General features: G+C 57.9%; 1 protein-coding gene across 2 annotated transcripts in view; it reads left to right on the top strand.

The window, feature by feature from the left end:
- PCSK6 (proprotein convertase subtilisin/kexin type 6) overlaps positions 1 to 26,713 on the top strand; it is a 55,026-nt gene that overhangs the window by 27,173 nt on the left and 1,140 nt on the right. Inside the window, exons 8-21 of one of the 2 annotated variants that reach the window (XM_079763855.1) lie at positions 3,475 to 3,687; positions 7,032 to 7,132; positions 8,232 to 8,335; positions 10,594 to 10,711; positions 13,036 to 13,224; positions 14,898 to 15,034; positions 18,968 to 19,147; positions 19,828 to 19,866; positions 22,038 to 22,140; positions 23,562 to 23,758; positions 24,560 to 24,647; positions 25,119 to 25,222; positions 25,978 to 26,107; positions 26,576 to 26,688. In XM_079763855.1, the coding sequence (XP_079619981.1) occupies positions 3,475 to 3,687; positions 7,032 to 7,132; positions 8,232 to 8,335; positions 10,594 to 10,711; positions 13,036 to 13,224; positions 14,898 to 15,034; positions 18,968 to 19,147; positions 19,828 to 19,866; positions 22,038 to 22,140; positions 23,562 to 23,758; positions 24,560 to 24,647; positions 25,119 to 25,222; positions 25,978 to 26,107; positions 26,576 to 26,688 (1,816 nt within the window). The remainder of the gene's footprint in view (positions 1 to 3,474; positions 3,688 to 7,031; positions 7,133 to 8,231; positions 8,336 to 10,593; positions 10,712 to 13,035; positions 13,225 to 14,897; positions 15,035 to 18,967; positions 19,148 to 19,827; positions 19,867 to 22,037; positions 22,141 to 23,561; positions 23,759 to 24,559; positions 24,648 to 25,118; positions 25,223 to 25,977; positions 26,108 to 26,575; positions 26,689 to 26,713) is intronic. The other variant, XM_079763856.1, reaches the window with a different exon arrangement.

Genomic DNA, 26,713 nt, shown 5'->3' with positions numbered 1-26,713 from the left:
GGCGGGAATGGAGGACTGGCGCTCACCCAGCTATAACAAGCAGGGTGGCGAGGCGGGTTGCAGGGCGAGGACAGCTTCTTGGAGCTGACGTGGGGCTGTGGTCAGCGTCCAGTGGCCCTGGGTGGCCCAACAAGCCCCAGCGCCCGGTGACGCTGGCAGGGATTCAGGCAGGAAACCAGGCATCCCAGGCAGCGTGATGCCTCTGACTTGTCCTATTGGCGAGAAGAGAGAGGGGGTGGGGGCAAGGGGTAGGGGCAGGTCCTTTTATTCATTTACTTATTCATTCATTCATTCATTTTAAAACATATTTTTATTTATTTCAGAGAGAGGAAGGGGGCGGGAGAGAGAAACATCCATGATGAGAGAGAATCAAGGGCACATGCCCAGGTTGCAGGCTCCATCCCCAGTAGGGGGCGTGCAGGAGGCAGCCGATCCATGATTCTCTCTCATCATGGATGTTTGTCTCTCTCTCTCTTCCTCTCTGAAATCAATCAGTAGATATATATACACTAGAGGCCCGACGCACGAAATTCATGCACTCAGGGGGGGTCCCCTCAGCCCGGCCTGCACCCTCACGCGGTCCGCAAGCCCTTGGGGGATGTCTGACTGACGGCTTAGGCCCACTCCCTACAGGTTATTTTGTTCAAAGAAACACCAACGATGAGAGAGAGAGAATCATGGATGGGCTGCCTCCTGCACGCCCCCTACTGGGGATGGAGCCCGCAACCCGGGCGTGTGCCCTGACCGGGAATAGAACCGTGACCTCTTGGTTCATGGGTCAACGACACTCAACCACTGAGCCACACCGGCCGGGCACTATTCATTTCCTTGCGTGTTGGGGGTGGAGTACTTATCTCTTAGAATGTCCCCAACCCAGGGCCCCTCCTTCCTGATCTCAGGCCTCCTCCCCCGCCCCCCCCCCCCCCCCCCCCGACTCGTTCACCGCCTGACCTGGTGCCGGTTGAGCCCTCGATGCTGGAACACCCCGGGGTGACCGCACCAGCGGCTGCCCTCAGGGGCCATAAACACGTCTCCTCTCCCCGGGACTCCGCGCCCGCCACCCTCTCCATCACCCGGGCGCCGGCTCTTGATGACAGGCGGCACCTCCCCAAACCAGGCTAATCCTAAGCCGTAAATTGGAGCCGGCGCTGCCCCCGGGGGAGCCAGTGCTCGGGGTGGTGTTGATGCCGCCCCTCCGTCCTCTCTGTGAGACGATGCCTGACGATCTGAGATCGCAGGCCCTGGCCGTGGTTGCCCAGTGGTTAGCGCGCCGGCCCGCGCACCGAAAGGGTCCCGGGTTCCATGCCTGGTCACGGGCATGTTACCTCGGTGGCGGGTTTGTTCCCGCCGGCCCTGGACACATACAAGGGATTTTCTTGTTTGGAGCTAAATAGAAAACGAACCCGGTCTTGTGCCAGATGGTCCCGTTACGCTTGGCCCGTGGACCCGTGAAACCTCCGATCGGCACCTTCCTCCTCATGTTAGCTCGTCCTCGGAATTTCACGGGCGGCAAGCCCCGCGAATTTTACGGGAAACAGTGCCCACTTAGAGAATTTATTCATTTATTTTAATTATAAAATAATTTTTTAAAACATGTTTTTATTGATTCCGGAGAGGAAGGGGGAGAGAGAGAGAGAGAGAAACATCCCCGATGAGAGAGAGAAAAATCATCATTCGTCTGCCTCCTGCACGCCCCGTCCTGGGGCTGGAGCCTGCCGCCCTGGCACGTGCCCCCATGGGGAATCGAACCCTGACCTCCTGGTCCGTAGGCGGACGCTCAGCCCCTGAGCCTCGCGGGCCGGGCGGATGGCAGGATCGCGTTGACAGTTTTCTCTCCAAGTTGGCCCGTCCCGGGGCCCACCAGTAAGTACCCGTTTCCTGCCTCATGTTTGGAAAGCAGGGTCTTTGGCAAGGACGCCGGAGCTACCAGCCCCGTGGGTCCGGTTTCCTGTGGAGATGGGGCTGGCCGGGCCCGGCTCCCCCCCTCCCTCCGCCCCCGCAGGCCCGCCCCCTTGCACCGACTGGGTCTCGGGGGAGCTGCTCTTTAGCCGCTGCCCGTGGCTGGCATGAGCCCTCGGTTTTTTGGTGCCGAATCATCGGTCCTGTGGGTGTGGGTGAGACCAGGAGCCCGCCTGGACCTGCCGCCATCTCTCCAAGACTCGCTTTCATGGGCCTGTCCTTAAAAACGGGCTCCAGCCCTGACCGGTGTGGCTCAGTGGATAGAGCTTCGGCCTGCGGACTGAAGGGTCCCGGGTTCGATTCCGGTCAAGGGCATGTGCCTTGGTTGCGGGCACATCCCCAGTGGGGGGTGTGCAGGAGGCGGCTGATCGATGTTTATCTCTCATCGATGTTTCTCACTCTCTCTCCCTCTCCCTTCCTCTCTGTAAAAAATCAATAAAATACATTTAAAAAATAAATAAGTAAAAACGGGCTCTACGCAGGTGGGAAGCCACTGGCCACGTCGGCGCTGGCGGAAGTGCCGCCACGGGCACTCGGCACCCTCTGGACCCAGGGGTCTTGGTGACATCTCCCTTGTCCGGTGTAGCTTGCGCTCCAACCAGTGTTCTGGCCCGGCCGGCGTGGCTCCGTGGTTGAGCGTCGACCTAGGAACCAGGAGGTCACGGTTCCATTCCCTGTTGGGGCACAGGCCCGGGTTGTGGGCTTGATCCCCAGTAAGGGGGGCGTGCAGGGGGCAGCCGATCCATGATTCTCTCTCATCACGGATGTTTCTCTCTCTCTCTCTCCCCTTTTTCTCTTTCTAAAATCAATAAAAACATTTTTTTTAAAAAAAAAAGAACAGAGCAGTCCTTCTGAGTCTTGTCCTCAGTGCAACCCTGTGAATCCAGACAGAGCCCTCTGTGAAAACCAAACCACGCCTGCCCGGCTGGAGTGGCTCAGTTGGTTGAGCTTCGTCCTGGGCACCGAAAGGTTGCCGGTTCAACCCCGGACAGGGCACATGCCTGGGTTGTGGGCTCGATCCCCAGCAGGGCATGTACAGAAGGCAACTGATCTATGTTTCTCTCTCTCTTTCTCTCCCTTCCTCTCTCTAAGCATAGCCTCAGGGGAGAATTTTTAAAATATATATATATTTTTTTATTTCAGCGAGGAAGGGAGAGGGAGAGAGAAAGAAACATCCATGATGAGAGAGAATCAGGGATCGGCTGCCTCCTGCACGCCCCACGCTGGGGATGGAGCCCACAACCCGGGTGTGTGCCCTGATGGGGAATCGAACCCTGACCTCGTGGGTTATAGGTCCACACTCAACCACGGAGCCACGCCAGCCGGGTCTCGGGTGAGAATTAAAAAAAAAAAAAAAGTCAAGCCATGTCTCCCGTGGCTTCCAGAGGGTCCAGACACACCATTCCCGCCCCTTTGCAGGGCCTGGGGAAAGAGGGCCCCAGGCTTCCGTGCGAGGCCCGCCCTGCCCGGCTCCGGCGGCCGGCGGGCTGACGGGCGGCTGTTCCTCCCCTCCAGGGCCGGCAGGGCTTGGGCTCCATCTTCGTCTGGGCCTCGGGCAACGGCGGGAGAGAGGGGGACCACTGCTCCTGCGACGGCTACACCAACAGCATCTACACCATCTCCGTGAGCAGCACCACGGAGAACGGCTACAAGCCCTGGTACCTGGAGGAGTGCCCGTCCACGCTGGCCACCACCTACAGCAGCGGCGCCTTCTACGAGCGGAAGATCGTGAGCGCCCGGGGCGGGAGCTGGGGGGCGGGAGGCTCGGGAGGGGAGGGAGCCCCGGCCTTCCGGGGACCAGTTCCTTTTCCTCGGAACAAAAAGATGAGCCCTGGCCGGTGCGGCTCAGTGGATAGAGCGTTGGTCTGCAGACTGGAGGGTCTCGGGTTCGATTCCCGGTCAAGGGCACCTGCCTGGGTTGCAGGTTCGATCCCTGGCCCAGGTCTGGGCACATGCAGGAGGCAACCAATCAGTGTGTCTCTCTCACATCCATGTTTCTCTCTCTCGCTTTCTTCTTCTTCTTCTTCCTCTTCCTCTTCTTTCTCTTCTTCTCTTTATCCTCCTCCTCTTTTTTTCCTCCCCTTCCTCCCTCCCTTCCACTCTCTCTAAATAATCCAAGGAGCCCTAGCTGGTTTGGCTCAGTGGATAGAGCATCAGCCTGCAAACTGAAGGGTCCCGGGTTCGATTCCCGGTCAAGGGCACATGCCTGGGTTGCGGGCTTGATCCCCAGTGTGGGGCATGCAGGAGGCAGCTGATCCATGATTCTCTCTCATCATGGATGTTTCTCTCTCTCCCTCTCCCTTCCTCTCTGAAATCGATACAAATATATATAGACTAGTAGCCCAGTGCACGAATCTGTGCGCCAGTAGCTCGCTGCCACCCTCCTATAGCTCCCCCTCCCCCCACCCCCACCCCCATAGCTTGCTGCTCTGCCCCCTCCTGTAGCTCTCCACCACCCGCTTGTAGCTCACTGCCCTACCCTCCTGCTGATCCATGATCCGGTCGGTACGTGGTCAGTCGTTACGCTTCACGGCATAATGACCGTTCGCATATTACATCTTCATTATATAGGATTTTTTAAAAAGCTCTGTCCTTTAAAACAAAATTAAATACGAATCCACGGGAAAAGATCCTCGGGTGAGGATTCACAACAGCGACAAGAATAGATGAGCCAGGCTCAGGCCGCTGTGTGCCAGGTCCCAGGGTGCCCCCCGCACCCACCCGCGAACTCGCCGTGCGCCCTCAGACCCTTGGCAGCCTTCCCCAGATCCTGCCTGGCTCATTTTTGCACAAAATGCTCATGAAAACCCTCACTGGCTTTCGAGGTCTAAAAATACCCTTTAAGAATGAGGTGCTTTCTCACCACGGCGTCTCCGTGTGGCTTTCTCCAACTCTGTGGTCACATGGCTTGGGAGCCAGCCGACTGAGCGGCACGGCCTCGGCATGCAGCGCTGAGGAAGAGAGAGGGTCTTGGTTCTCTCCTGAAGGGACGGTAGGGATCCAGCGGGTCCCCGGGGCATTCCCTTCCGAACAACAGGACTTTTTCTGGACGCGGAGCTGGAGCGGCGGTGTGCGCCCGCCTCGCTCACGTCGGCGAGCATGAGTGTGATTTGTCTTTGACCGAGTCCCTGTGTTCGTCGGGTAGAGGGACGGGATTTGCGTTTCCTCCTTTCCCTCGTGTGTTCTGACTTTAAAAAGAAAGAGGAGCCCTGGCTGCTTGGCTCAGTGGATAGAGCATCTGCCCACGGACGGAAGGGTCCCGGGTTCGATTCCAATCAAGGGCACATGCCCGGGTTGCAGGCTCGACCCCCGGCCCTGGTCGAGGCTTGTGCGGGAGGCAACCCATCGATGTGTCTCTCTCACATCGATGTTTCTCTCTCTCTCTCTGTCTCTCCCTCTCCCTCTCCCTTCCACTCTCTTAAAAGTCAATGGGAAAAACATCTTCGGGTGAGGATTAAAAGTCATGATAATTAGATAAATAAGGAGGGATGGGTGTTCAGTTGAAACTAATGCAAAATTGCAGTGTACAGCCATCACGTTGGGTTTTAGACATTTGAAAACACAAGATCATGTAGCCGGCCAGACATGGCTTAACTTAAAAAAAAAAAAATCTTTTTATTGATTTCAAAGAGGAAGGGAGAAGGAGAGAGAGACATCAATGAGAGAGAATCACGGATCGGCTGCCTCCTGCACGCCCCCCACTGGGGATCAAGCCCACAACCCGGGCCTGTGCCCTGACCCGGAATCGGACTGTGACCTCCTGGGTCATGGGCCGATGCTCAGCCACTGAGCCACACTGCCCAGGCAATGCCTTTATTTTTTTTAAATCTTCTCACTCCTCCTGCCGCTCAGCCACGTCTTTACAAATGGCCCGCGAATTTATTTTTACATTTTTCGGGGGGGGGGGCACACAGGCTCCCTCTCTTCCCCTTCGCCTGCACGGACGGAAAGGCCGGTCCCCATGGCGGCCGCCAGCTTGGCAGCGGCCGGGGCGGCTCACGAAGGTATTAATTTAAGTTATTTTTCTTTCCCACTGGAGCACGCGCCCCTGGGACGGGCCGCCGGGTCCTGAATGGTTTCCTGTTCGCGTAGGAGCCGAGCCCGTCGGCACCGGGACTGGCTGAGGTCTCGTTACACAGACGCCCGTCCCGGAACCTGATGTGGGGGCCGCGGGGGCTGCCGGCGGGGGGGAGCGCGGCGGGGACTGTGTCGTTGGACACGTGGTGCCTGACCTCCTGGTTCCTAGGTGGACGCTCCACCCCTGAGCCACGCCGGCCGGGCGGGGGGGCGGGGGGCGGGCTGCTCTTCGTGTCTCAGCACACGCGTCGTCTTCCCTCTGCCCCGCCCCCGTCCTCACCCCGCGATGGGCTTGTTTGTTCCTGTAGCGGGTCCATTTGTTACCTATGAGAGTGAAGCCCTTCAGCATCGAGTTCCAGCCACCAAGGAAAGCTTGGTCGCCCAGAACGTGTCCAGCCCGGCCGGCGTGGCTCCGTGGTTGAGCATCGACCTAGGAACCAGGAGGTCACTGGTTCGATTCCCGGTCAGGGCACATGCCCGGGTTGCAGGCCCCATTCCCAGTAGGGGGCGTGCAGGAGGCAGCCGACCCATGATTCTCTCCCATCATTGATGTTTCTCTCTCTCTCTCTCTCTCTCTCTCTCTCTCTCTCTCTTCCTCTCCCTTTCTCTTTGAAATCAGTAAAAGATATATTTTAAAGAATGTGTCCAGATCGTGCCTCCTCCATCCCCGGGCCCCAGGACCACAGGTGCCTAGGGCCAGCACTTTTTATTTTAAATATATTTTTCTTGATTTCAGAGAGGAAGGGAGAGAGGTAGAAACATCATTGATGAGAGAGAATCATGGATCGGCTGCCCCCTGCACAACCCCTACTGGGGATTGAGCCGCAATGCAACCCGGGCCTGTGCCCCGACCGGGAATTGAACCATGACCTCCTGGTTCATAGGTCGACGCTCAACCACGGAGCCACGCCGGCTGGGCAGGACCAGCATCTTGAGTGTCCCGGCCCCTGAGTTCTCCTGAGAGCTGATCTCCATTCTTGCCTCCCTCCTGCCAGGTCACCACGGATCTGCGTCAGCGCTGCACCGACGGGCACACGGGTACCTCGGTCTCAGCCCCCATGGTGGCGGGGATCATCGCTCTGGCTTTAGAAGCAAAGTAAGTTCCCACTCACTTCCCCCTTTTTTTTTTCTTTTTTAAGTTTTTATTGTCTACACTAATAAAAGAGCAAGATGCAAATTGACCGTACCTCCGCGACACCCACCAGCCAATCAGGAGTGAGTATGCAAATTAACCCAACAAAGATGATGGGTTAATTTGCATATGCAGGCATTCTGCGCCGCTCCAGGTCTCTGGGCAGCATGGGAAGGCGGAAAGGTGGCTCTGGGCCTGAGCGAAGGCGGTGCCGGCAGCCAGGGGAAGGAAGGCCCGTTCTTGCATGAATCTCCGTGCATCGGGCCTCTAGTAGCATAATAACACACAACAGAAAATGCACCACGTGAGCCATTTTTAAGTATACAGTTCGTGCATTACATAGTCACCCACACCGCCATCCATCTCCAGGCTTTTTTAAAAAAATGAGTAACCAAAGAAGGTAAGGTTTTTTTAAAATATATTTTTATTGATTTCAGAGATGAAGAAGGGAGAGGGAGAGGGAGAGGGAGAGAAACATCAATGAGAGAATCATCGATCGGCTGCCTCCTGCACGCTCTCTTCTGGAGATCGAGCCACAATGCAACCTGGGCATATGCCCTGACCGGGAATCGAACCGTGACCTCCTGGTTCATATTGTCTACGCTCAACCACTGAGCCATGCAGGCCGGGCAGTTCACAACCTCTTTGTAAAGAATGCTTTCTAGGGAGTAAGCCCTGAGATCAAATAGCGGGTATTTGATGCCCGGCCTGTGTGGCTCAGTGTTTGAGCGTCGACCTATGAACCAGGATGTCACGGTTCAATTCCTGGTCAGGGCACATGCCCGGGTTGCAGGCTTGATCTCCAGAAGAGGGCGTGCAGGAGGCAGCCGATCGATGATTCTCCCTCCTCATGGATGTTTCTGTCTCTCTCTCCCTCTCCCTTCCTCTCTGAAATCAATAAAAATGCATTTTTTTAGAAAAAGAGGGTGTGAACGAACCCTCTGCCCGGGCACGGAGCCTCTGCAACTTCCTGGCGTGCAGGCTGGGGGCTGGCCCCCTCCCCCGTGCTGCCGTCCGTCCGTCCGTCCGTGCGGCTGCAGCGTGTGTCCCTCTGTCCTTGCAGCAACCAGCTCACCTGGCGGGACGTGCAGCATCTGCTGGTGAAGACTTCCCGACCGGCCCACCTGAAGGCGAGCGACTGGAAGGTCAACGGGGCCGGCCACAAAGGTGCGGGCCCGGGGGGCAGGGTGGGGCCAGGCACCCCGTGCTGGTGGGCCCTGGGGGCGGGGGCCCTGGAGTCTGTCTCGGGTGCCATGAGTTCTCGGTGATCCCCAGAGAGCACTGATGGTGGGTCACACGGGTGAAAAGTGTCCTGGAACCTCAACGTGGAAATCCCTACGGTCACTAGAGGTCAGGCTGCCCCAAACTTAGCGATTTTTAAAAAATATATATTTTATTGATTTCTTACAGAAAGGGAGGGAGAGGGATAGAGAGTTAGGAACATCGATGTGAGAGAAACGTCCATCAGCTGCCTCCTGCACACACCCCGCTGGGGATGTGCCCGCAACCAAGGTACATGCCCTTGACCGGAATCGAACCCGGGACCCTTCAGACCGCAGGCCGACGCTCTATCCACTGAGCCACACTGGTTAGGGCAAGCTCTGTGTTTTTGAAACTGGCCCTCCTTTGCCTCCAGTCACTTACTCTCTAACTGTGAAACTTCTGTTGGTAAGGACCCCCCGCCCCAACTCACAGAACTGTGAGGCCTGCACCCCTTTGTACAGCCCGTTCCAGGCCCGGTAGCCATGCATCCGACCCCCTAACAGACATGGGCTCGGTTCGAGCTGGTACGTTAGAGCACCGTGCTCTGGCCTTTGTTTCTCTGGGCTTCTCGCCGGAGGTACTTATAAAAGATTTACACCCAGCTGTTAGAGAAGATTGGCACCCCCCCTCCCTCCGCCCCCTTTTCTGTAGCTCAGGTCCCACTATGTCAACACCATGCCTGATACCACGACCTGGGAAATACAGGTCACGCCCTGTGACCCACGACCCAGGGGACATTCCTCTTCCTGTAAGGAGGCCATTGATCAGGCCCGGTGCGTCTCCGTCTTGCAGGAATGGGGGTGGCGGGCTGCGCCGTAACAAGAGCTGACCCACATTTCGATGTTGGCCTCGTGAATAAGGGAGAGAGATGGTATCTACTGCCTCCACCGGGCTTCGTAAATTAAACTTTGAAACCCTCTCCCACTGGCCAAGTTCAACATCGGGCCGGGCCAGTTCACGTGTGCCCGCTGGCCTGTACCACCGGCCCCCGACGGCCTGGCGTTCGGCCGGGGAGCTGAAGGGCAAAAGGGGAGAAGCCAGGGGTCAAGCCTGGGGCCTCCAGTGGTTTTTTTCCTCGGGTTTTATTTTATTTAAATACTAGAGGCCCGGTGCACGAAATTCGTGCAAGGGGAGGAGGGTTGGTTTCTCAGCCCGGCCTGCACCCTCTCCAATCCAGGACCCCTCAGGGGATGTCCGGCAGTCAGACATCCCTCTCACAATCTGGGACCACTGGCTCCTAATCGCTCACCTGCCTGCCAGCCTGATCGCCCCTAACCCCTCTGCCTGCCGGCCTGATCGCCCCTAACTGCTCCCCTGCTGGCCTGATCGCCCCTAACTGCCTCTGCTTCAGGCCCCGCCACCATGGCTTTGTCTGGAAGGAGGACCGGACGACTGGAAGATGTCCGGTCGACACGGTCTAATTAGCATATTACCCTTTTATTAGTGTAGATATTTTATTGATGTCAGAGAGGAAGGGAGAGGAAGAGAGAGATGGAAACATCCGTGATGAGAGAGAATCATGGACCGGCTGCCTCCTGCACGCCCCACACTGGGGATTGAGCCTGCAACCCGGGTATGTGCCCTGACCGGGAACCGAACCAACCGTGACCTCCTGGTTCCTAGGTTGACGCTCAACCACTGAGCCATGCCAGCCGGGCAAGGAGTAGAGTTTTTATTATTTTTATTTTGTTGTTGTTAAAACTCACGTGAGGGTATTTTCCCATTGATTTTTAGAGAAAGTAGAAGGGAGAGAGATACATCGATGTGAGAGAGACACATCAATCGGTTGCCTCCTGCACACGCTGGGACCAGTAGTGGGTGTGGATCCAGCCTGCAACTGAGGGACATGCCCTTGACCGGGACTCGAACCCGGGACCCTCCCATCCGCAGGCCGGCGCTCTGTCCACTGAGCCACACCGGCCGGGGCGGGAGTAGAGTTTTGAGACTTCGGAGCGCAGAGGATCTTGGGAGAAATCCTCAGTCGGGTTTGTCCTGCCCCGCGGGCTCCGGGAGATGGTCGGCCGGACGGTCGCATGCTTCCAGCCCTGAGCAGCCCAGGTGGTCTGTCCCGGGGCCATGGAGGTCAGGGGTCGGGCCCTCCGTCGGCGGGAGTCGGGGGCCGGCGGGGAGGGGCCCCGGGTCTGAAGGGCCTGTCTCTCCAGTCAGCCATCTGTACGGCTTCGGCCTGGTGGATGCGGAAGCCCTGGTCCTGGAGGCGAGGAAGTGGACGGCGGTGCCCGCGCAGCACACCTGCGTCGCCTTCGCCGACAAGAGGCCCAGGTGAGGCGCGGCCCCGGGGGTCCCCGGGCTCCTGGCCCTGACCCTGACTGTGCTGCCGGGCGCGCCGGGGAAGTGTGTGCTCACACGTCGGTGGGCACGCGCGCTCTCTCTCTCCTGGACTGTGACGCCGGGGAAGGAATGGTTTCTTTGTGTTTGTTTTGTTTTGATTTGGTTATTCCTCCCCCGAGGGTATTTTTCCCATTGGTTTTTATTTTTTAATTTATTTTTTTAAATACATGTTATTGATTTTTTACAGAGACGAAGGGAGAAAGATAGAGAGTTAGAAACGTGGATGAGAGAGGAACATCGATCAGCTGCCTCCTGCACACCCCCTACTGGGGATGTGCCCGCAACCAAGGTACATGCCCTTGACTGGAATCGAACCCGGGACCCTTCAGTCCGCAGGCCGACGCTCTATCCACTGAGCCACACTGGTTAGGGCCTCCCATTGATTTTTAGAGAGAGTGGAAGGGAGGAGAGAGACACACATCCATCGGTTGCCTCCTCCCGCAAGCGCCCCAACCAGGGCTGCGAATCGAACCTGCAGCCGAGGTACGTGCCCTTGATCGGGATGGAACCCAGGACCCTTCGGTCCAAGGGCCCGTGCGCTATCCACTCGGCCAAACTGGCTAGGACTCTTTTTTTTTTTTAAATGTATATTTGTATTGATTTCAGAGAGGAAAGGAGAGGGAGAGAGAGATAGAAACATCCGTCATGAGAATGAATCATGGATCGGCTGCCTCCTGCACGCCCCCTACTGGGGACCGAGCCGGCAACTTGGGCCTGTGCCCTGACCGGGAATCGAACCGTGACCTCCTGGTTCATAGGTCGACGCTCAACCACGGAGCCTCCCTGGCCTTGATCTTGATCTCTCTTGGACCCAGAGGTGTGCTAGGAGTTTGACAGCGTAGGGCTACTCCTGAGACGACGCCCACCTGTGAGACGGCACACACAGTCCCCTCCCCACAGCACACGCTCGGTGCCTTCTTAGTGCAGGGTGGTGTGGGGAGGGCTTTACGGGGGCCCTACCTCCGTGGCCCCCAGGGCTGGATGGAACCTTCCAGGACCCCGCAGAGCTTTCTCCCGCGCCCTGCGCCCGCCACAGCGGGGGGGGGGGGGGGGGGGGGGGGGGACGGGGCTGCGGACCGGTCGGGCGGACGGGAAACTTTGGGAGCGGGCCACGCAAGCTGTCAGCCTCCCCAGCCCACGCGCGCTGCACACACATCATGTGTTCATGTGTTCGCGTGTTTACGGCCTCGGGGGGAATGACGTCGTTGTTTGTGACCGTGTCTGAGGGTTTCTTATGACTCAGGCCCCGCGGAGCCGAGCGATGTCATTCCTGGGGGACACTCAGGAAGGTCCGGCATCGCGGGAACAGCGTTCCCCAAAACGGGCCCGGTGCCGGCCGAGCCTCGGGGAGGTATCCATGGGCTGCTGGGCAGCCATCGGACCTTTCTGTCTTCATCTATTTTTAAAGATGTTTTTACTGATGTCAGAGAGGAAGGGAGAGGGAAATAGAGAGAGAGAGAGAAACATCCATGAGGAGAGAGAATCATGGATCGGCTGCCTCCTGCACGCCCCACACTGGAGATGGAGCTTGCGCCCCGGGCCTGTGCCCTGACCAGGAATCGAACTGTGACCACCTGGTTCCTAGGTCGATGCTCAACCACTGAGCCACACTGGCCAGGCTCCATTCTTTTTTTGTAAATTTTCTCCCTGACCGGTTTGGCTCAGTGGGTAGAACGTCGGCCTGCGGACTAAAAGGTCCCGGGTTTGATTCCGGTCAAGGGCATGTACCTGGGTTGCGGGCACATCCCCAGTGGGGAGTGTGCAGGAGGCAGCTGATCGATGTTTCTCTCTCATCGATGTTTCTAACTCTTTATCCCTTTCCCTTCCTCTCTGTGAAAAATCAATAAAATATTAAAATAAAATAAAAAAATTTCGCCTAAGTTTCCATTCATCTCAGAGAAGAGGGGAGAGGGAGAGAGAGAGAGAAACATGGACCAGTTGCCTCCCAACGGGGGATCGAGCCCGCCACCCGGGCGTGTGCCCTGACCGGGAATCGAACCCGTGACCCTTGGGTGCACGGGACGATGCTCCAGCCGACGGAGCCACCCCGGCCAGGGCGAGGCGCCGTCCTTTCCGCCTCTCTGAGCGAATCCCAGAGGACAGCCATCCTCTGGGCCGGCGGTCTCCCTGCAGCAGGAACGTCTGAGAGTGTCCGTAAGGGAGGGCCCAAGCTGCTCTCCCCGGGGGGCAGGGACCCCGAGGCCACACCTGGCACTCACTGCCCCGTGGGTGACCGGACCTCCCCCTCCCCCCAGGAGCATCCCCGTGGTGCAGACGCTGCGCACCACGGCCCTGACCACCGCCTGCGCCGACCACTCGGACCAGCGGGTGGGCTACCTGGAGCACGTGGTGGCCCGCATCTCCATCTCCCACCCGCGCCGCGGCGACCTGCAGATCCACCTCGTTTCCCCCTCGGGGACCAAGTCCCAGCTGCTGGCCAAGAGGTAAGGCCGGCCTGGCCTCCTGCGGCCGGGCCGGGGGCAGAGGGCAGGGGGCAGGGGGCAGGGGGCAGGTGTCCGTGGCCGGCAGGGAACCACATGGGCATCATCGCAGCCTGGACTCCCTTGCCGATACCCTGGCTGCTTCCCCGGCAACCAGGCAGCCGAGCCATGACTCTCATTGATGTTTCTCTCTCACTCTCTCTCTCCCCCTCTCCTCTCTCTGTTCCTCAGCTCTGGAAATGTGTTTGTTTGTTTTTAAAGGAAATTACCTCTTTAAAAAATTTTAAATATATTTGTATTGATTTCAGAGAGGAAGGAAGAGGGCGAGAGAGAGAGAGGAACATCCATGAGGAGAGGGAATCATGGATCGGCTGCCTCCCGCACGCCCCCTGCTGGGGATGGAGCCCACAACCCGGGCCTGTGCCCCAACCAGGAATCGAACCTGTGACCTCCTGGTTCATGGAACGATGCTCTATCCACCGAGCCGCCCCAGCCAGGCGAGCAGGCTCACGTTGAAGTGGGTGATGGTGGGTGGCCTGCGGGTGATGATGTTATAACTACCCTGATGGCCCTTGGCAGATAAAGGTCCCCCCGCCCCTGATGGACGAAAATGCCCGAGGCCGTGTGGCAGCCACGTGAGCCCTGGGCATTGGCAGGTCCCCCCCACTCCCCCCGCTCCCCGAGGCAGATGGTGTGATTGTAGCTCTGACCTTGGCCCCGGCTCCCCGTCTTGCTTCGGTCGGCAGCTTTCTCTGTGTGCCAGGTTTTTTCTTTCCCGGGGAGTGAGTTTACACACCTCCGTGCCACAGCCCTTCAAAGACCGTTTGTTCTGTGCCCCGGCCTTGGATTCCGCGTGGCGTCACGTGGGGACCCGGCCCGCCCTTTGCCGTTTCTCAGAAGACAGCAGGGGTGCCCGCTGCCCTCACTGTTTGCCGGGCCAGGAAGGCTCCCTAATAAGCGTTTTCCTACAGGAGATGGTCGAGAAATCCCCGCCCGCCCGCACCACCGAGAATCGAATCTCACGTCGTAGAAAACATTTAAAAATATATATGTTTCTTTATTGATTTCAGAGAGGAAGGGAAAGGGAGAGAGAGATAGAAACATCCGTGATGAGGGAGAATCACGGATCGGCTGCCTCCTTCACGCCCCACTGGGGATGGAGCCCGCAACCCGGGCATGTGCCCTTGGCCGGAATCAGACCTGGGACCCTTCAGTCTGCAGGATGAAACTCTATCCACTGAGCCACACTGCCCAGGGCCATTTAATAAAATATATGTATTTTTAGTCCTGGCTGGGTTGGCTCAGTGGATAGAGCGTCGGCCTGTGGACTGAAGGGTCCCAGGTTTGATTCCGGCCAAGGGCACATGCCCGGGTTGTGGGCTCAATCACCAGTAGGGGGCTTGCAGGAGGCAGCCAATCCGTGATTCTCTCTCCTCATTGATGTTCCCCTCTCTCTCCCCCTCTTCCTTCCTCTCTGAAATCAATAAAAATATTTTTAAAATTAAAAAACAAGGGTGGGATAGCAGTCAGGGTCTTACCTGCCCCTTCGCCTCCGACGAAGACGAGGGCTGTCCTCACACCTGCTGCCCTGGTCCCCCATCCCCCGCCCCCTGCCCTTTTCTGGGCCCCCCCCCCCCCCCCCCCCCCCGTGTCCTGACCGCGGTCTCCCCTCGCAGGCTGCTGGACCACTCCAACGAAGGCTTTTCCAACTGGGAGTTCATGACGGTGCACTGCTGGGGAGAGAAGGCCGAGGGGGAGTGGACGCTGGAGATCCAGGACATGCCGTCGCAGGTCCGCAACCCCGAGAAGCAAGGTCAGAGGCGCCACGCTCCTCTTTCGGCCCTTCCGTCGGCTCGCGCGCTTCGCTTTCACGACCATGTCTCTAGCCCCTTTTTATTTTTTTAAACTAGAGGCCCGGTGCACGAAGATTCGTGCAAGAACGGGCCTTCCTTCCCCTGGCTGCCGGAGCCACCTTTTCGCTCTGCCCGGAGCCGCCTTTCCGCCTTCCCACGCTGCCCAGAGGCCTGGAGCAGCTGGGGCGGTGCTCCCGCCCGGCCACTCTGTGCCTGCGTATGCAAACTAACCTGCCATCTTTGGTGGGTTAATTTGCATACTCACTCCTGATTGGCTGGCGGGTGTCACGAAGGTACGGTCAATTTGCATCTTACTCTTTTTATTAGTGTAGATGAAGGTAAAAGGCACATGATACACACGTCACAATTTTCATCATTTTTTAAAAATATGTTTTTCTTGCCTTGGCCAGTTTGGCTCAGTGGATAGCGTGTCGGCCTGTGGACTGAAGGGTCCCGGGTTCGGTTCCGATCCAGGGCACGTACCTCGGTTGCAGGCTCCTCCCTGGCCCGGGCCCTGGTCACAGTGCGAGCAGGAGACAACCCATCGATGTGTCTGTCTCAGATGGATGTTTCTCTCTGTCTTCCCTCTCGCTCCCACTCTCTCTAAGAATCCATGGGAAAATATCCTCGGGTGAGGATTAAAAGAATAAATAAACTCATTTAAACACTTAAAAAAATTAAAAATATGTTTTCACTGATTTCAGAGAGGAAGGGAGAGGGAGAGGGAGAGAGAGAGAGAGAAACATCAATGAGGAGAGAGAATCATGGATCGGCTGCCTCCTGCACGCCCCCTATTGGGGATGGAGCCTGCAACCCAGGGCATGTGCCCTGACCGGGAATCGAACCTTGACCTCCTGGGTCATAGGTTGACGCTCAGTCCCTGAGCCACACCGGCCGGGCTCCCCCTCAAATCTCTACAACTTAATTGTTTTGTTTCGTTTTTAAGCCAACTCCGTTCCGCTGGCTGCAGGCCACCCCACGGAGTGTTCTGTGCTCTGTTTAACTTACTCAATCTCTGACTGTTCGGTTTCCAACAACAGCAAAGAAAAGCCAGCTCCGTGCCAGTGGCAGCTTAGTAAAATGTTCCCAAATCTCAGATAAGACCTGGGCTTTATGAAGCAATCAGGGCGGCTGAGTGGTAAGCGAGCTCCAGTAATACCACCTCTGGCACATTGGACTCGATCGGTTTATGGCCCTCGTTTTAAACCTTTTTTCAAAAAAACCCAATAGTCTGCCCTGGCCGGTCTAGCTCAGTGGATAGAGCGTCCGCCTGCGGACCGAAGGGCCCCGGGTTCGATTCCGGTCCAGGGCACATACCTCAGTTGCAGGCTCCTCCCCAGACCAGGCCTTGGTCAGGGCGCATGCAGGAGGCAACCCATCGACGTGTTCCTCTCACATCGATGTTTCTCTCTGTCTTTCCCTCTCTCTTCCACTCTGAAAATCAAGAGAAAAATATCCTCGGGTGAGGATTAAAAAAAAAAAAAAAAGGCAGGAGAAATTAGCCTCTTCTGCGTGACTTGTTTTTTCCCCCTTTTTCCTTTTTTAAAAATATATTTTTATTAATTTCAGAGAGGAAGGAAGAGGGAGAGAGAGAGAAACATCAATGATGAGAGAGAATCATTGATTGGCTGCCTCCTGCACGCCCCACACTGGGGGTGGAGCCCACAACCTTGGCATGTGCCCTGAACAGGAATCGAACCCGGGACCCTTCAGCCTACACGCTATCCACTCAGCCAAACTGGGTTGGGCACGTACAGCTTTTTATTGATTTTAGAGAGGAGGGGACGGGGGGAGGCGGGAGCATTGATTTGTTGTTCCACTGATTTATGCACTCAGTGTACGTGCCCTGACCCGGGATCGAGCCTGCAACCTTGGCGTTTAGGGACGATGCTCTGACCATCTGAGCTGCCCAGCCAGGGCTCTTGGCCTTCCTTCTACTTTTTGTGTATTTTTAATATGTTTTTATTGATTTCAGAGAGGAAGGGAGAGGGAGAGATAGAAACATCAATGATGAGAGAGAAACACCGATCGGCTGCCTCCTGCACGCCAGCTACTGGGGATCGAGCCCGCAACCCAGGCATGTGCCCTTGGCCGGAATCGAACCTGGGACCCTTCAGTCCGCAGGCGGACGCTCTATCCACCGAGCCAAACCGGCCAGGGCTCCATTGATTTTTAGAGGGAGGGGAGAGAGAGAGAGAGAGAGAAACATCGATGTGGAAGAAACATATGGGTGGGTTGCCTTGGAATGCACCCTGGTAGCTGCATTGACCCGAATCGAACCCGGGACCCCTCCATCCAAGGGCCCACGCTCTACCCACGGAGCCACACCGGCCAGGGCTGCATGGGGGGGTTTGAACTACGTGTTAAATTTATTGGCATTTCTGTGTGTGTGTGTGTGTGTGTGTGTTTACACAGTCTGTCATAGCACGGCTTTATGGAAATGCAGTGCCCGGACCATGAAATCCACTCTTTCAAAGTGTGCTTGTGTATTATTTTTATGTTTTTATAAGTAGACGGAGCCATTTTTACCCCTTCCGCCCGCACCTCTGCGGTAAACTCGGCAGCACAGGGTCACGGCACCGCGGCAGGGAAGAGCGTCCGCCGGGGCGTTCGCCTGAAACAGATCCCTGGATTCTTCTGGGCCTTTCTCTCTCTCTCTCACTCCTTTTTTTTAAAGATGGCATTTAAAAAACATTTTTGTTAGCCCTGACCCAGCGATGTATTCCCATGGATGAGAGAGGAAGGGAGGGGGAGAGAAACATCGATTAGTCGTTTCACTTAGGGGTGCGTTCATTGGTTGATTCCTGTGTGTGCCCTGACCGGGGATCAAACCCTAAATCTTGGTGTATCAGGACCATGCTTCAACCCCCTGAGCTTTCCAGCCAGGGCCCATAGCTTTTTTTAAATTAAACTGACATTTTCTAGAAAGATTTATGGATATGAAAAGTATATGCTGTGGGGTTTTTTTCATGTATATACACTGAGTGGCCAGATTATTATGATCTCTGAACGCATAATAACCTGGCCACTCAGTGTGTATATATATATATATATATTAGAGGCCCAGTGCATGAATTCGTGCATGGGTGGGGTCCGGCCAGCCTGGCTGTGGGGGGGGGGGGGGCGCGCATGGGCGGTTGGCTGGCCTGCCTGCTGGTCAAACTCCTGGTCGAGGGGGCAATTTGCATATTAGCCTTTTATTATATAGGATATACACTGAGTGGCCAGATTATTATGTGTTCAGAGATGATAATAATGTGGCCACTCAGTGTGTGTGTGTGTGTGTCTAACCGAGACGATGGCTGTAACTACAGGTACGGTGGCGAGCACTGTGCAGTATGCCTGAGTCATGTCATTACGCTGAACGCCTTAAGCATGCTCAGTGCCATACGTCCATTAGGTCGCAGTGAAACGGGGGAGAGTGAATTCCAGAAGCCAGCAGGAGGGGCTGGAGGGCAGGCAGGGCTTCAGGAGTGGAAAAGAGACTTCCTTTTTATTAAAAAAACAACAACACACACAGCATAGCCTGGCCGGTGTGGCTCAATGGTTGAGCATCGACCTAGGAACCAGAAGGTCACAGTTCGAGTCCCGGTCGGGGCACATGCCCGGGTTGCAGGCTCGGTGCCCAGTAGGGGGCGTGCAGGAGGCAGCCGATGAGTGATTCTCTCTCCTCATGGATGTTTCTCTCTGTCCCTCTCTCTCCCTCTCCCATCGTCTCTGAAACCAACAATAAAAAATACCTTTAGAACCACCCGTTGGGAGGCTGTATCCTAAGAAGTGTTAGCTCGGGAGTGGTTTTTCTCAAAACTCAGAGGCCTACCCCCGCCCCGGCCGGCCCAGCGGGAGAGGGCGCCGCGGGCGGGTTCCTGACGCGGGGGCTTGGTGCCTTGCAGGGAAGCTGAAGGAGTGGAGCCTCGTCTTGTACGGCACGGCGGAGCACCCCTACCACACCTTCAGCGCCCACCAGTCCCGCTCCCGGATGCTGGAGCTGTCCACCCCTGGGCTGGAGCCGCCCCAGGCCGCCCGGCCGCCCGCCCCGGCCGAGGGCCCGGAGGACGAGGAGGACTATACAGGTAACGCGCCTGAATCCGGGGGGCACGCCCGCCTCTTGCCAGGACTGGTTTTCCACTGTTTTTTCCTAGTTTGGTTTTGTGCATCCTCCCCCGAGGATCTTCTCCCACTGATGTTTAGGGAGAGTGGGAGAGAGAGGGAGAGGCGGAGAGAAACATCGCTGGGAGAGAGACACACGGATGGGTAGCCTCCTGCACACGCCCCGACCAGGGCCCGGGCTGCCGAGGAGCCCGCAACTAAGGTACGTGCCCTTGACCGGAATCGAACCCGGGACCCTCTGGTCCGCAGGCCGACGCTCTGTCCACCGAGCCACACCAGTGAGGGCTGGTTTTCCACTCTGAATTCGTGGGGCTGGCCCGGCCGGCGTGGCTCCGTGATTGAGCGTCGTCCTAGGAACCAGGAGGTCAAGGTTCGATTCCCGGTCCAAGGGCACATGCCCGGGTTGCGGGCTCAGTCCCCAGTAGGGGGCGTGCAGGAGGCGGCCGATCCATGGTTCTCTCTCCTCATGGATGTTTCTCTCTCTGTTTCCCTCTCCCTTCCCCTCTGACATCAATTTTAAAAATATATTTAAAAACAAACACAAAAAACATCGTGGGGTTCTTCCCGGCTGACACGGGGGTCAGGACGGGGGCTGCTCCGCGTGCGGGAGCCGAGGTAACTCTGCTGATTTGCACCCACACAGCTCGGTCCTCCCCGGGCCCTCCTAGCGTGTCCCAGACCAGTAAGTATGCGCCCGGCTCGTAAGTATGTCCCCGCGCCCCAGCCGGGAAATCGAGGGTCCTCTCTGTGCCCAACCAGAACCGAGCCCGCCCCGTGCATGGTGCCGGGGCCTCCTCCCGGGCCCCCACCTTTCAGCCTGACCCTCGCAAACCCACCCACTCTCCGTCCCCGTGGCCAGGGCGTGGCGAGGACCAGGGTCCTCAGGGGCCCAGGCGGGTCGGGTCGCGTGGGCACCGTGAGGAGGAGATGTTGGCCGGCCTCGAGGGCTGCGATAAAGACCCACGTAGCGGCGGCAGCGGCGCCCGGAAAGTAAAGGTGCCTCATTGTAGGTACTTCTTTATTCCCCCAAGTATTTTCTAGTTGATTTTTTTAGAGCGAGAAGGAGGGAGAGAGAGAGAGAGAAACATCAACGTGAGAGTGAAACGTCCATCGGCTGCCTCCTGCACGCCCCCTGCTGGGGATGGAGCCCGCAGGGCGAGGGCCTCAGACCCTGCCCATGGGATTAGCTGTTCCTTCCCCCAGAACCATCCCACGGCGATTGGCGAGAAACTCGGCGTTTCTGGTTGGGCATATTTCCCTGCGCTCGGCACTCCAGCTGCGTGACGCGTGGAGGGTGCTCTCCGACACCCTTGATGCTTTGAGTTACGTAATCGCTGCAGGGATCGGGGGCGGGAGGTGACCCAATGGAGCCTCCCCCTCCCCCCACCCCGCATCCCGCATTGCATCTCGAGCATAAATGATGGGCGATTCCATTTAAATTCCCTTTAACATGGGCCGTGGAATTATGAATGGGCTAATCGGCTCTCTTTCCACCCCCCGGTGATTTACAAATCAGATTCAGTAATTATTCATAAATGAACGCGCTTTTTTTTTCCCCCCCATAAAATCTGCTACCACGCTACCCTTGTGCCCCCCGGGAATCTCACTGTAAGGCGGGTCTGCAGCCCGAGTCAGATCGGATGGGCGTTAGGGGCGGGTCAGAGGGTGAGGGGTGAGGGTCGGGGTGAGGGGGGGCTGTGTCCTGTGCTGTGAGCCCTGGACGAGGAGGCTCGGTGCCCAGGTGACCCCGGACCACGCGGTGCCGTCAGCGCGTTCCCGGGGACAGACACCCCTTGGACAGGGGTTCGCCCCCTTAGAAAGGGGGCCCCCAATGCCAACGTGGGAAACGTCCACAACATCAAACCCTCGGGGAGGGAAGCAGCAGGGACCTGCCCGGCCGGGAGGGTCCGAGGCCCCTCGGGGAGGAGGGAGGCGGGCTCTGTGCGCCGGCAAAGCCCCATTGTGCACGGAGAATGGGGCCCTTGTCCTCCCGCCGTCCCTCTGCCGCTGGCCGGGCTCCCGCCGCCTCCCGTACCGTAGCGCAGGCCTGGCAGCCGGCGTGTTTTCTTTCTCTTCCTAAAGACGCCCGCGCCCTCAGCATGGCCCCCGGGCCCTCCCCGGGCAGACAGGGCTTCCCCGGGCGCTTCTAGAGCCGGAGGCACAGCTCCGTGTGGACATGCCCCCCCCCCCCGCCACCCCGAGGGAGGGTGAGGCTCTGGACGAGGTGCAATAACCGGACAACCCAGGGGTCCTGGCTGCCGGCCCCTCCCCGAGCCCGTTCGGCAGAGACAGGGTGGAACCCTACATGAGCGCTGATTCCAGTCCTGGGAGCTGCAGGGCACCCACAAACATCTGCTCTGCTTCCTCCACAGGCCAGCTGCTGGTAGTGGGAGGAAGGACAAAGGTTACAGGGGAAGACGGCCAAAGGGTTATGCCACATGGGCCGTTTACAGGTCAGGGGGCTGGAGGTTTGCAAAGGCCTGTGGGTATGCAAAGGGCTGGGGTCTTCAAAGCAAAGCTGTTCATCTCCCCGTGATCACAGGAGCTCCCAGTGGGGAGGCCGGGCTGCATTTCCAGGTGAGCTCCCAGGTCCCACGTGCAGCTCCCAGCCAGGTGAGAAGGTGCCTTTCTAATCGGAACAACGCAGTCAGGGTTCACAGAGCGTGACTCCTATTCCTCAGTTACAGCTGGTTCCCCGGCTCTCTCTCTCTCTGCCCCTCACAGCCCCAGCCCCGCAGGCCCACCGCGCTCCTGGGGGAGTGTCTCCTGGGCCCGACCCAGGGCTCCCCCCGGGGGACGGCGCGGACGGAGCCGGTGTGCCCGTGGGTGAAAGGCAGTGCTGGTCTCTTTCAGGCACGTGCCACCCGGAGTGTGGGGACAAGGGCTGTGACGGCCCCGGCGCTGACCAGTGCCTCAACTGCGTCCACTTCAGCCTGGGCAGCGCCAAGACGGGCAGGTGAGGGCGGGGCGCCCGTCTGCGGCGTGGGGAACCCGCCGCGCACCACCCAGGGAACTGTTTCTGTTTCGTGTAGCTCCTTCCCCGAGGGTAGGAATTGAACCTGAGGCCCTTCAGGGCTGGGACCAGCACTCTAACCACTGAGCAACACTGGTCAGGGCAAAGGGGGGGTCTGTTTTGAGCTATGTTCTCAGCCCCCCTCACACACACAAAGCTGGCACCCTACTTAAAAATTCGAGTGAAAAAAATATGTAAGAAAAAAAATATGTGTGAGGGAAAAAAACACAAAAATCGAATCTGAGAAAAGGGTGATATGCAAATTAACTGTCGCTCCGACACAAAGATGGCGGCGCCCCTGGCGTCCCGCGCCCCGGCCACGGAGGGAGGGAGGGCTGCAGACACGACGCAGGGCTGCTGGGCTGGGGGCCTGCTCTGAGCCGCCACCACACGGCTCGGGCCACGCGCCCGGCCCAGCAGAAACGATACGGGGCACCAGTCTGTGAGAGGGGGCAGGCTGGGCTGAGGAACCCCCCGCCTCCCCAGTGCACGAATTTTGTGCACTGGGCCTCTAGTCCTATATAATAAAGAGGTAATATGCAAATTGACCCTCATAAGATGGCTGCCTACGACCAGGCCGGCAGGGGGTTAGTGAGGGGCGACCAGGTCGGCGGAGGGGCGGGGAAGTTGGGGGCGATGAGGCCAGCAGGGGGAGCAGTTGGGGGCAACCAGGCCGGCGGGGGGGGGTTGCAGTTGGGGGAGACCAGGCTGGCAGGGCAGGCAGTGAGAGGTGACTAGGCTGGTGGGGGAGGGCAGTTGTGGGTGACCAGGCCGGCGGGGGGGGGTGGGGGCAGTAAGGGCTGACCAGGCAGGCAGGCAGGTGAGCGATTAGGAGCCAGCGGTCCAGGATTGTGAGAGGGATGTCCCAATCCCGGGCCTAAACCAGCAGTCAGACATCCCCCAAGGGGTCCCGGATTGGAGAGGGTGCAGGCTGGGCTGAGGGACCCTCCACCACCCCCCATGCATGAATTTCATGTGCTGGGCCTCCAGTTTAAAAATAGAAAAGAATCCTGGTGATGCCTGGACAGTGTGACTCAGTGGTTGAGCATCGACCTGTGAACCAGGAAGTCCCGGTTGGATTCCTGGTCAGGGCACAGGCCCGGGTTGCAGGCTCCATCCCCATCCAGTGGGGGGCGTGCAGGAGGCAGCCGGTCCAGGATTCTCTCTCATCATGGATGTTTCTCTCTCTCTCTCTCCCTTCCTCTCTGAGATCAATACAAAATATATTATTTTAAAAAACAAAAAGGACAACGGGCGTTAACGGTTTCACCTTCTCCCCTGGGGCCTTTGCTTCCTGGGGGGCTGGGGTGGTGCGCGCGGGGCGTGGCTGAGGGAGACGGTGCCCTCTGCTCTGGCTCCGGCAGGAAGTGCGTGAGCGTGTGCCCCGTGGGCTACTTCGGGGACTCAGCCGCCAGGCGCTGCCGCCGGTGCCACAGGGGCTGTGAGACCTGCTCGGGCCGGGGCCCCACCCAGTGCCTGTCCTGCCGCCGCGGCTTCTTCCACCACCAGGAGACGAGCACCTGCGTGAACCCCTGTCCCGCCGGGTTCTACGCGGCGGAAAGTAAGTGCAGCCCCGGCCGGTGTGGCTCAGTGGTTAGGGTGTCGGCCTCTGAACCAGGAGGTTCCCAGTGCGCTTCGAGGTCAGGGCACGTGCCCAGGTTGCAGGCTCCATCCCCATCCAGTAGGGGGCGTGCAGGAGGCAGCCGATCCATGATTCTCCCTCGTCATTAATGTTTCTCTCTCCCTTCGTCTCTGAAATCAATCTACATTAACCTTTTGCACTCGGATGTCGAGTGTGACTCGACACGGTTAGCATTAGAATAAAGGAATCGAGAAAAAAAGCAAGCGAGTGCAAAGGGTTAATAAAAGAGTAAGATGCAAATTGACCATACCTTCCACGACGCCCACCGGCCAATCAGGAGTGGGTATGCAAATTAACCCAACAAAGATGGCGGGTTCATTTGCATGCATAGGCGCCGAGCGGCTGGGGGCGGGGCGCAGGCATTCCACACCACCCCACCCGCTCTGGGCCTCTGAGCAGCATGGGAAGGTGGAAAGGCAGCTCTGGCCAGAGCGAAGGCGGTGCCGGCAGCCAGGAGAAGGAAGGCCCATTCTGGCACGAATCTTCGTACATTGGGCCTCTAGTAGAAATATATTTAAAAATAAAAGAATATTATTAAGTTTAAAAAAAGGTGGGGGGGGGACATGTTGCTGGGCATAGAAATGCCGAGTCGGCCGCCTCACCGGGCTGGGCGGGGGTCCCCTTTCTGGGGTGAATTTCCCACGTGGGCCGGGCCCACTGACCGGGATTGGATCGCACTCATTCTCCCCCCTCGCATCTCCCTCGTCTCCTTTTCTCCAGGCCAGAAAAAATGCCTGAAGTGCCACCCCAGCTGTAAGAAGTGCGTCAACGACCCCGAGAAGTGCACCGTCTGCAAGGAAGGGTTCAGGTGGGACCCTTTCTTCCCCCTCCACACGGGCCACGTGGTCTGCTTTGTTTGTTTGTTTTTTCCTTCTCGTTTTTGTAGTTGAATTGCCATGTCGTTGCCAATGTTGAAATGTTGACTGAAAGCTAAATCCTCAGGGTAAAGGTTCAGCGTCTGTCCACATCAGACTCTGGTTTTCTCTCTTCTCTCAAGCTCCACACACGTCTGCTCTAAAAATATTTTACTGGGGCCCGGCTGGCGTGGCTCCGGGGTTGAGCATCGACCTAGGAACCAGGAGGTCACGGTTCGATTCCCGGTCAGGGCACGTGCCCGGGTTGTGAGCTCCATCCCCAGTGGGGGACATCAAGGAGGCAGCCCATCAATGATTCTCTCTCCTCATGGATGTTTCTCTCTCTCCCTCTCCCTTTCTCTCAGTTCTCTCAGAAATTAATAAAAACTTTTTTTTAACTGCCTTTTTTTTTTCCCCACCGACAGCCTTGCGCGGGGCAGCTGCATTCCCGACTGTGAGCCGGGCACCTACTTTGACTCGGAGCTGATCCGATGCGGGCAGTGCCACCCCACCTGCAGGACCTGCGTGGGTGAGTGCATCGCCCCACGGGCATCTGGGTTGTGGGACCCACAGTCCTGGAACCTGGGTTACCCAGGGGGTGGGTGGCTCACCTCTCTTGGACCTGAGGAAGCCTTAGGACCTCCTGGGTGGCCGTGAGGTTGTGAGGTTTGTGGCATCAAATACCAAGATTGGGCGGGGGGGGTGCTGTTTATAGGCATGAAGGGTGAATTGGGGAAAATGCAAAGGTTCTGGGGCCCGGCCGGTGTTGGTCAGTGGTTAGAGCGTCGCCCTATGAACCAGGAGGTCCGGGTTCCATTCCGATCCAGCCCCACTTCAGGGGGCGGAGCCACATGGGGAGGCTCTCTCAGGAGCAGGGCCTGCTGGGAAAGGAAGCATTTGGAATCAGGGCCCATGAACATTTTTGTTTTTTATTTCCTTCTTTTAAATATATATAATTCTGTTTATTTCTTTTTTCTTTTTTTTTTTCCACATTTTTTTTCCTCTCTTTGGGGGCTGGAGGGGAGAATGACTGACCTTGCCCAGGGTGTGGGGAGAGCTTGGCTCAGGCCTCCATGTGTCCATCTGTGAAACGGGTGTGTGCTGCCCCCTAGTGGGTGAGGATGGGAAGGGCCCAGCAGGGGCGCACCGTGGGCACCTGGGAACCTGGCTGGGTCTTGGCCTCCGGACGCTGGGCCAGGACCCCGGCTCTCAGGCTGCAGCGGGCCTGGGCGGGAGGTGGGGGCTGTCCCTGATGTCGGTTCCTCCCCCCCACCCCTCCCACAGGCCCCAGCAGGGAGGAATGCATCCACTGCGCCAGCAACCTGCACTTCCGGGACTGGACGTGTGTGCCCGCCTGTGGCGAGGGCTACTACCCCGAGGCCATGCCCGGCCTGCCCCACAGAGTCTGCCGGAGGTACGTGCCCGTCTTTCCGTCTTTTTAAAAATATATTTTATTGATTTTTTACAGAGAGGAAGGGAGAGGGATAGAGAGTTAGAAACATCGATGAGAGAGAAACATTGATCAGCTGCCTCCTGCACACCCCCCACTGGGGATGTGCCCGCAACCAGGCTACATGCCCTTGACCAGAACCGAACCTGGGACCCTAGAGTCCGCAGGCCGTCGCTCTATCCACTGAGCCACACCGGTCAGGGCTGTCCGTCTTTTTTATTTTTATTGATTTTTTATTTCAGAGAGGGAGGGAGAGAGAAACATCAATGATGAGAGAGAATCATGGATGGGCTGCCTCCTGCACGGCCCCCATGGGGATGGAGCCCACACCCTGGGCATGTGCCCTGACCGGACTGGATCGGGACCTCCTGGAGCGGGGGGCCTGGACCCCCTCCAGACGCGGGAACCCGTCCCCTTTGTGTCCCCCGACAGGTGCGACGAGAACTGCCTGAGCTGCGAGGGCTCCAGCCGCAACTGCAGCCGCTGCAGGGCGGGCCTCACGCAGCTGGGGACCTTGTGCATCGCCAACCACACCTGCAGCAACGGTGAGCGGGGCGGGGCGGGCCGCGG

The sequence above is a fragment of the Cnephaeus nilssonii genome, assembly GCF_951640355.1.
Source record: "Cnephaeus nilssonii genome assembly, chromosome: 24".
NCBI lineage: Eukaryota > Metazoa > Chordata > Mammalia > Chiroptera > Vespertilionidae > Cnephaeus > Cnephaeus nilssonii.
This window is presented reverse-complemented; position numbering and strand designations above follow the sequence as displayed.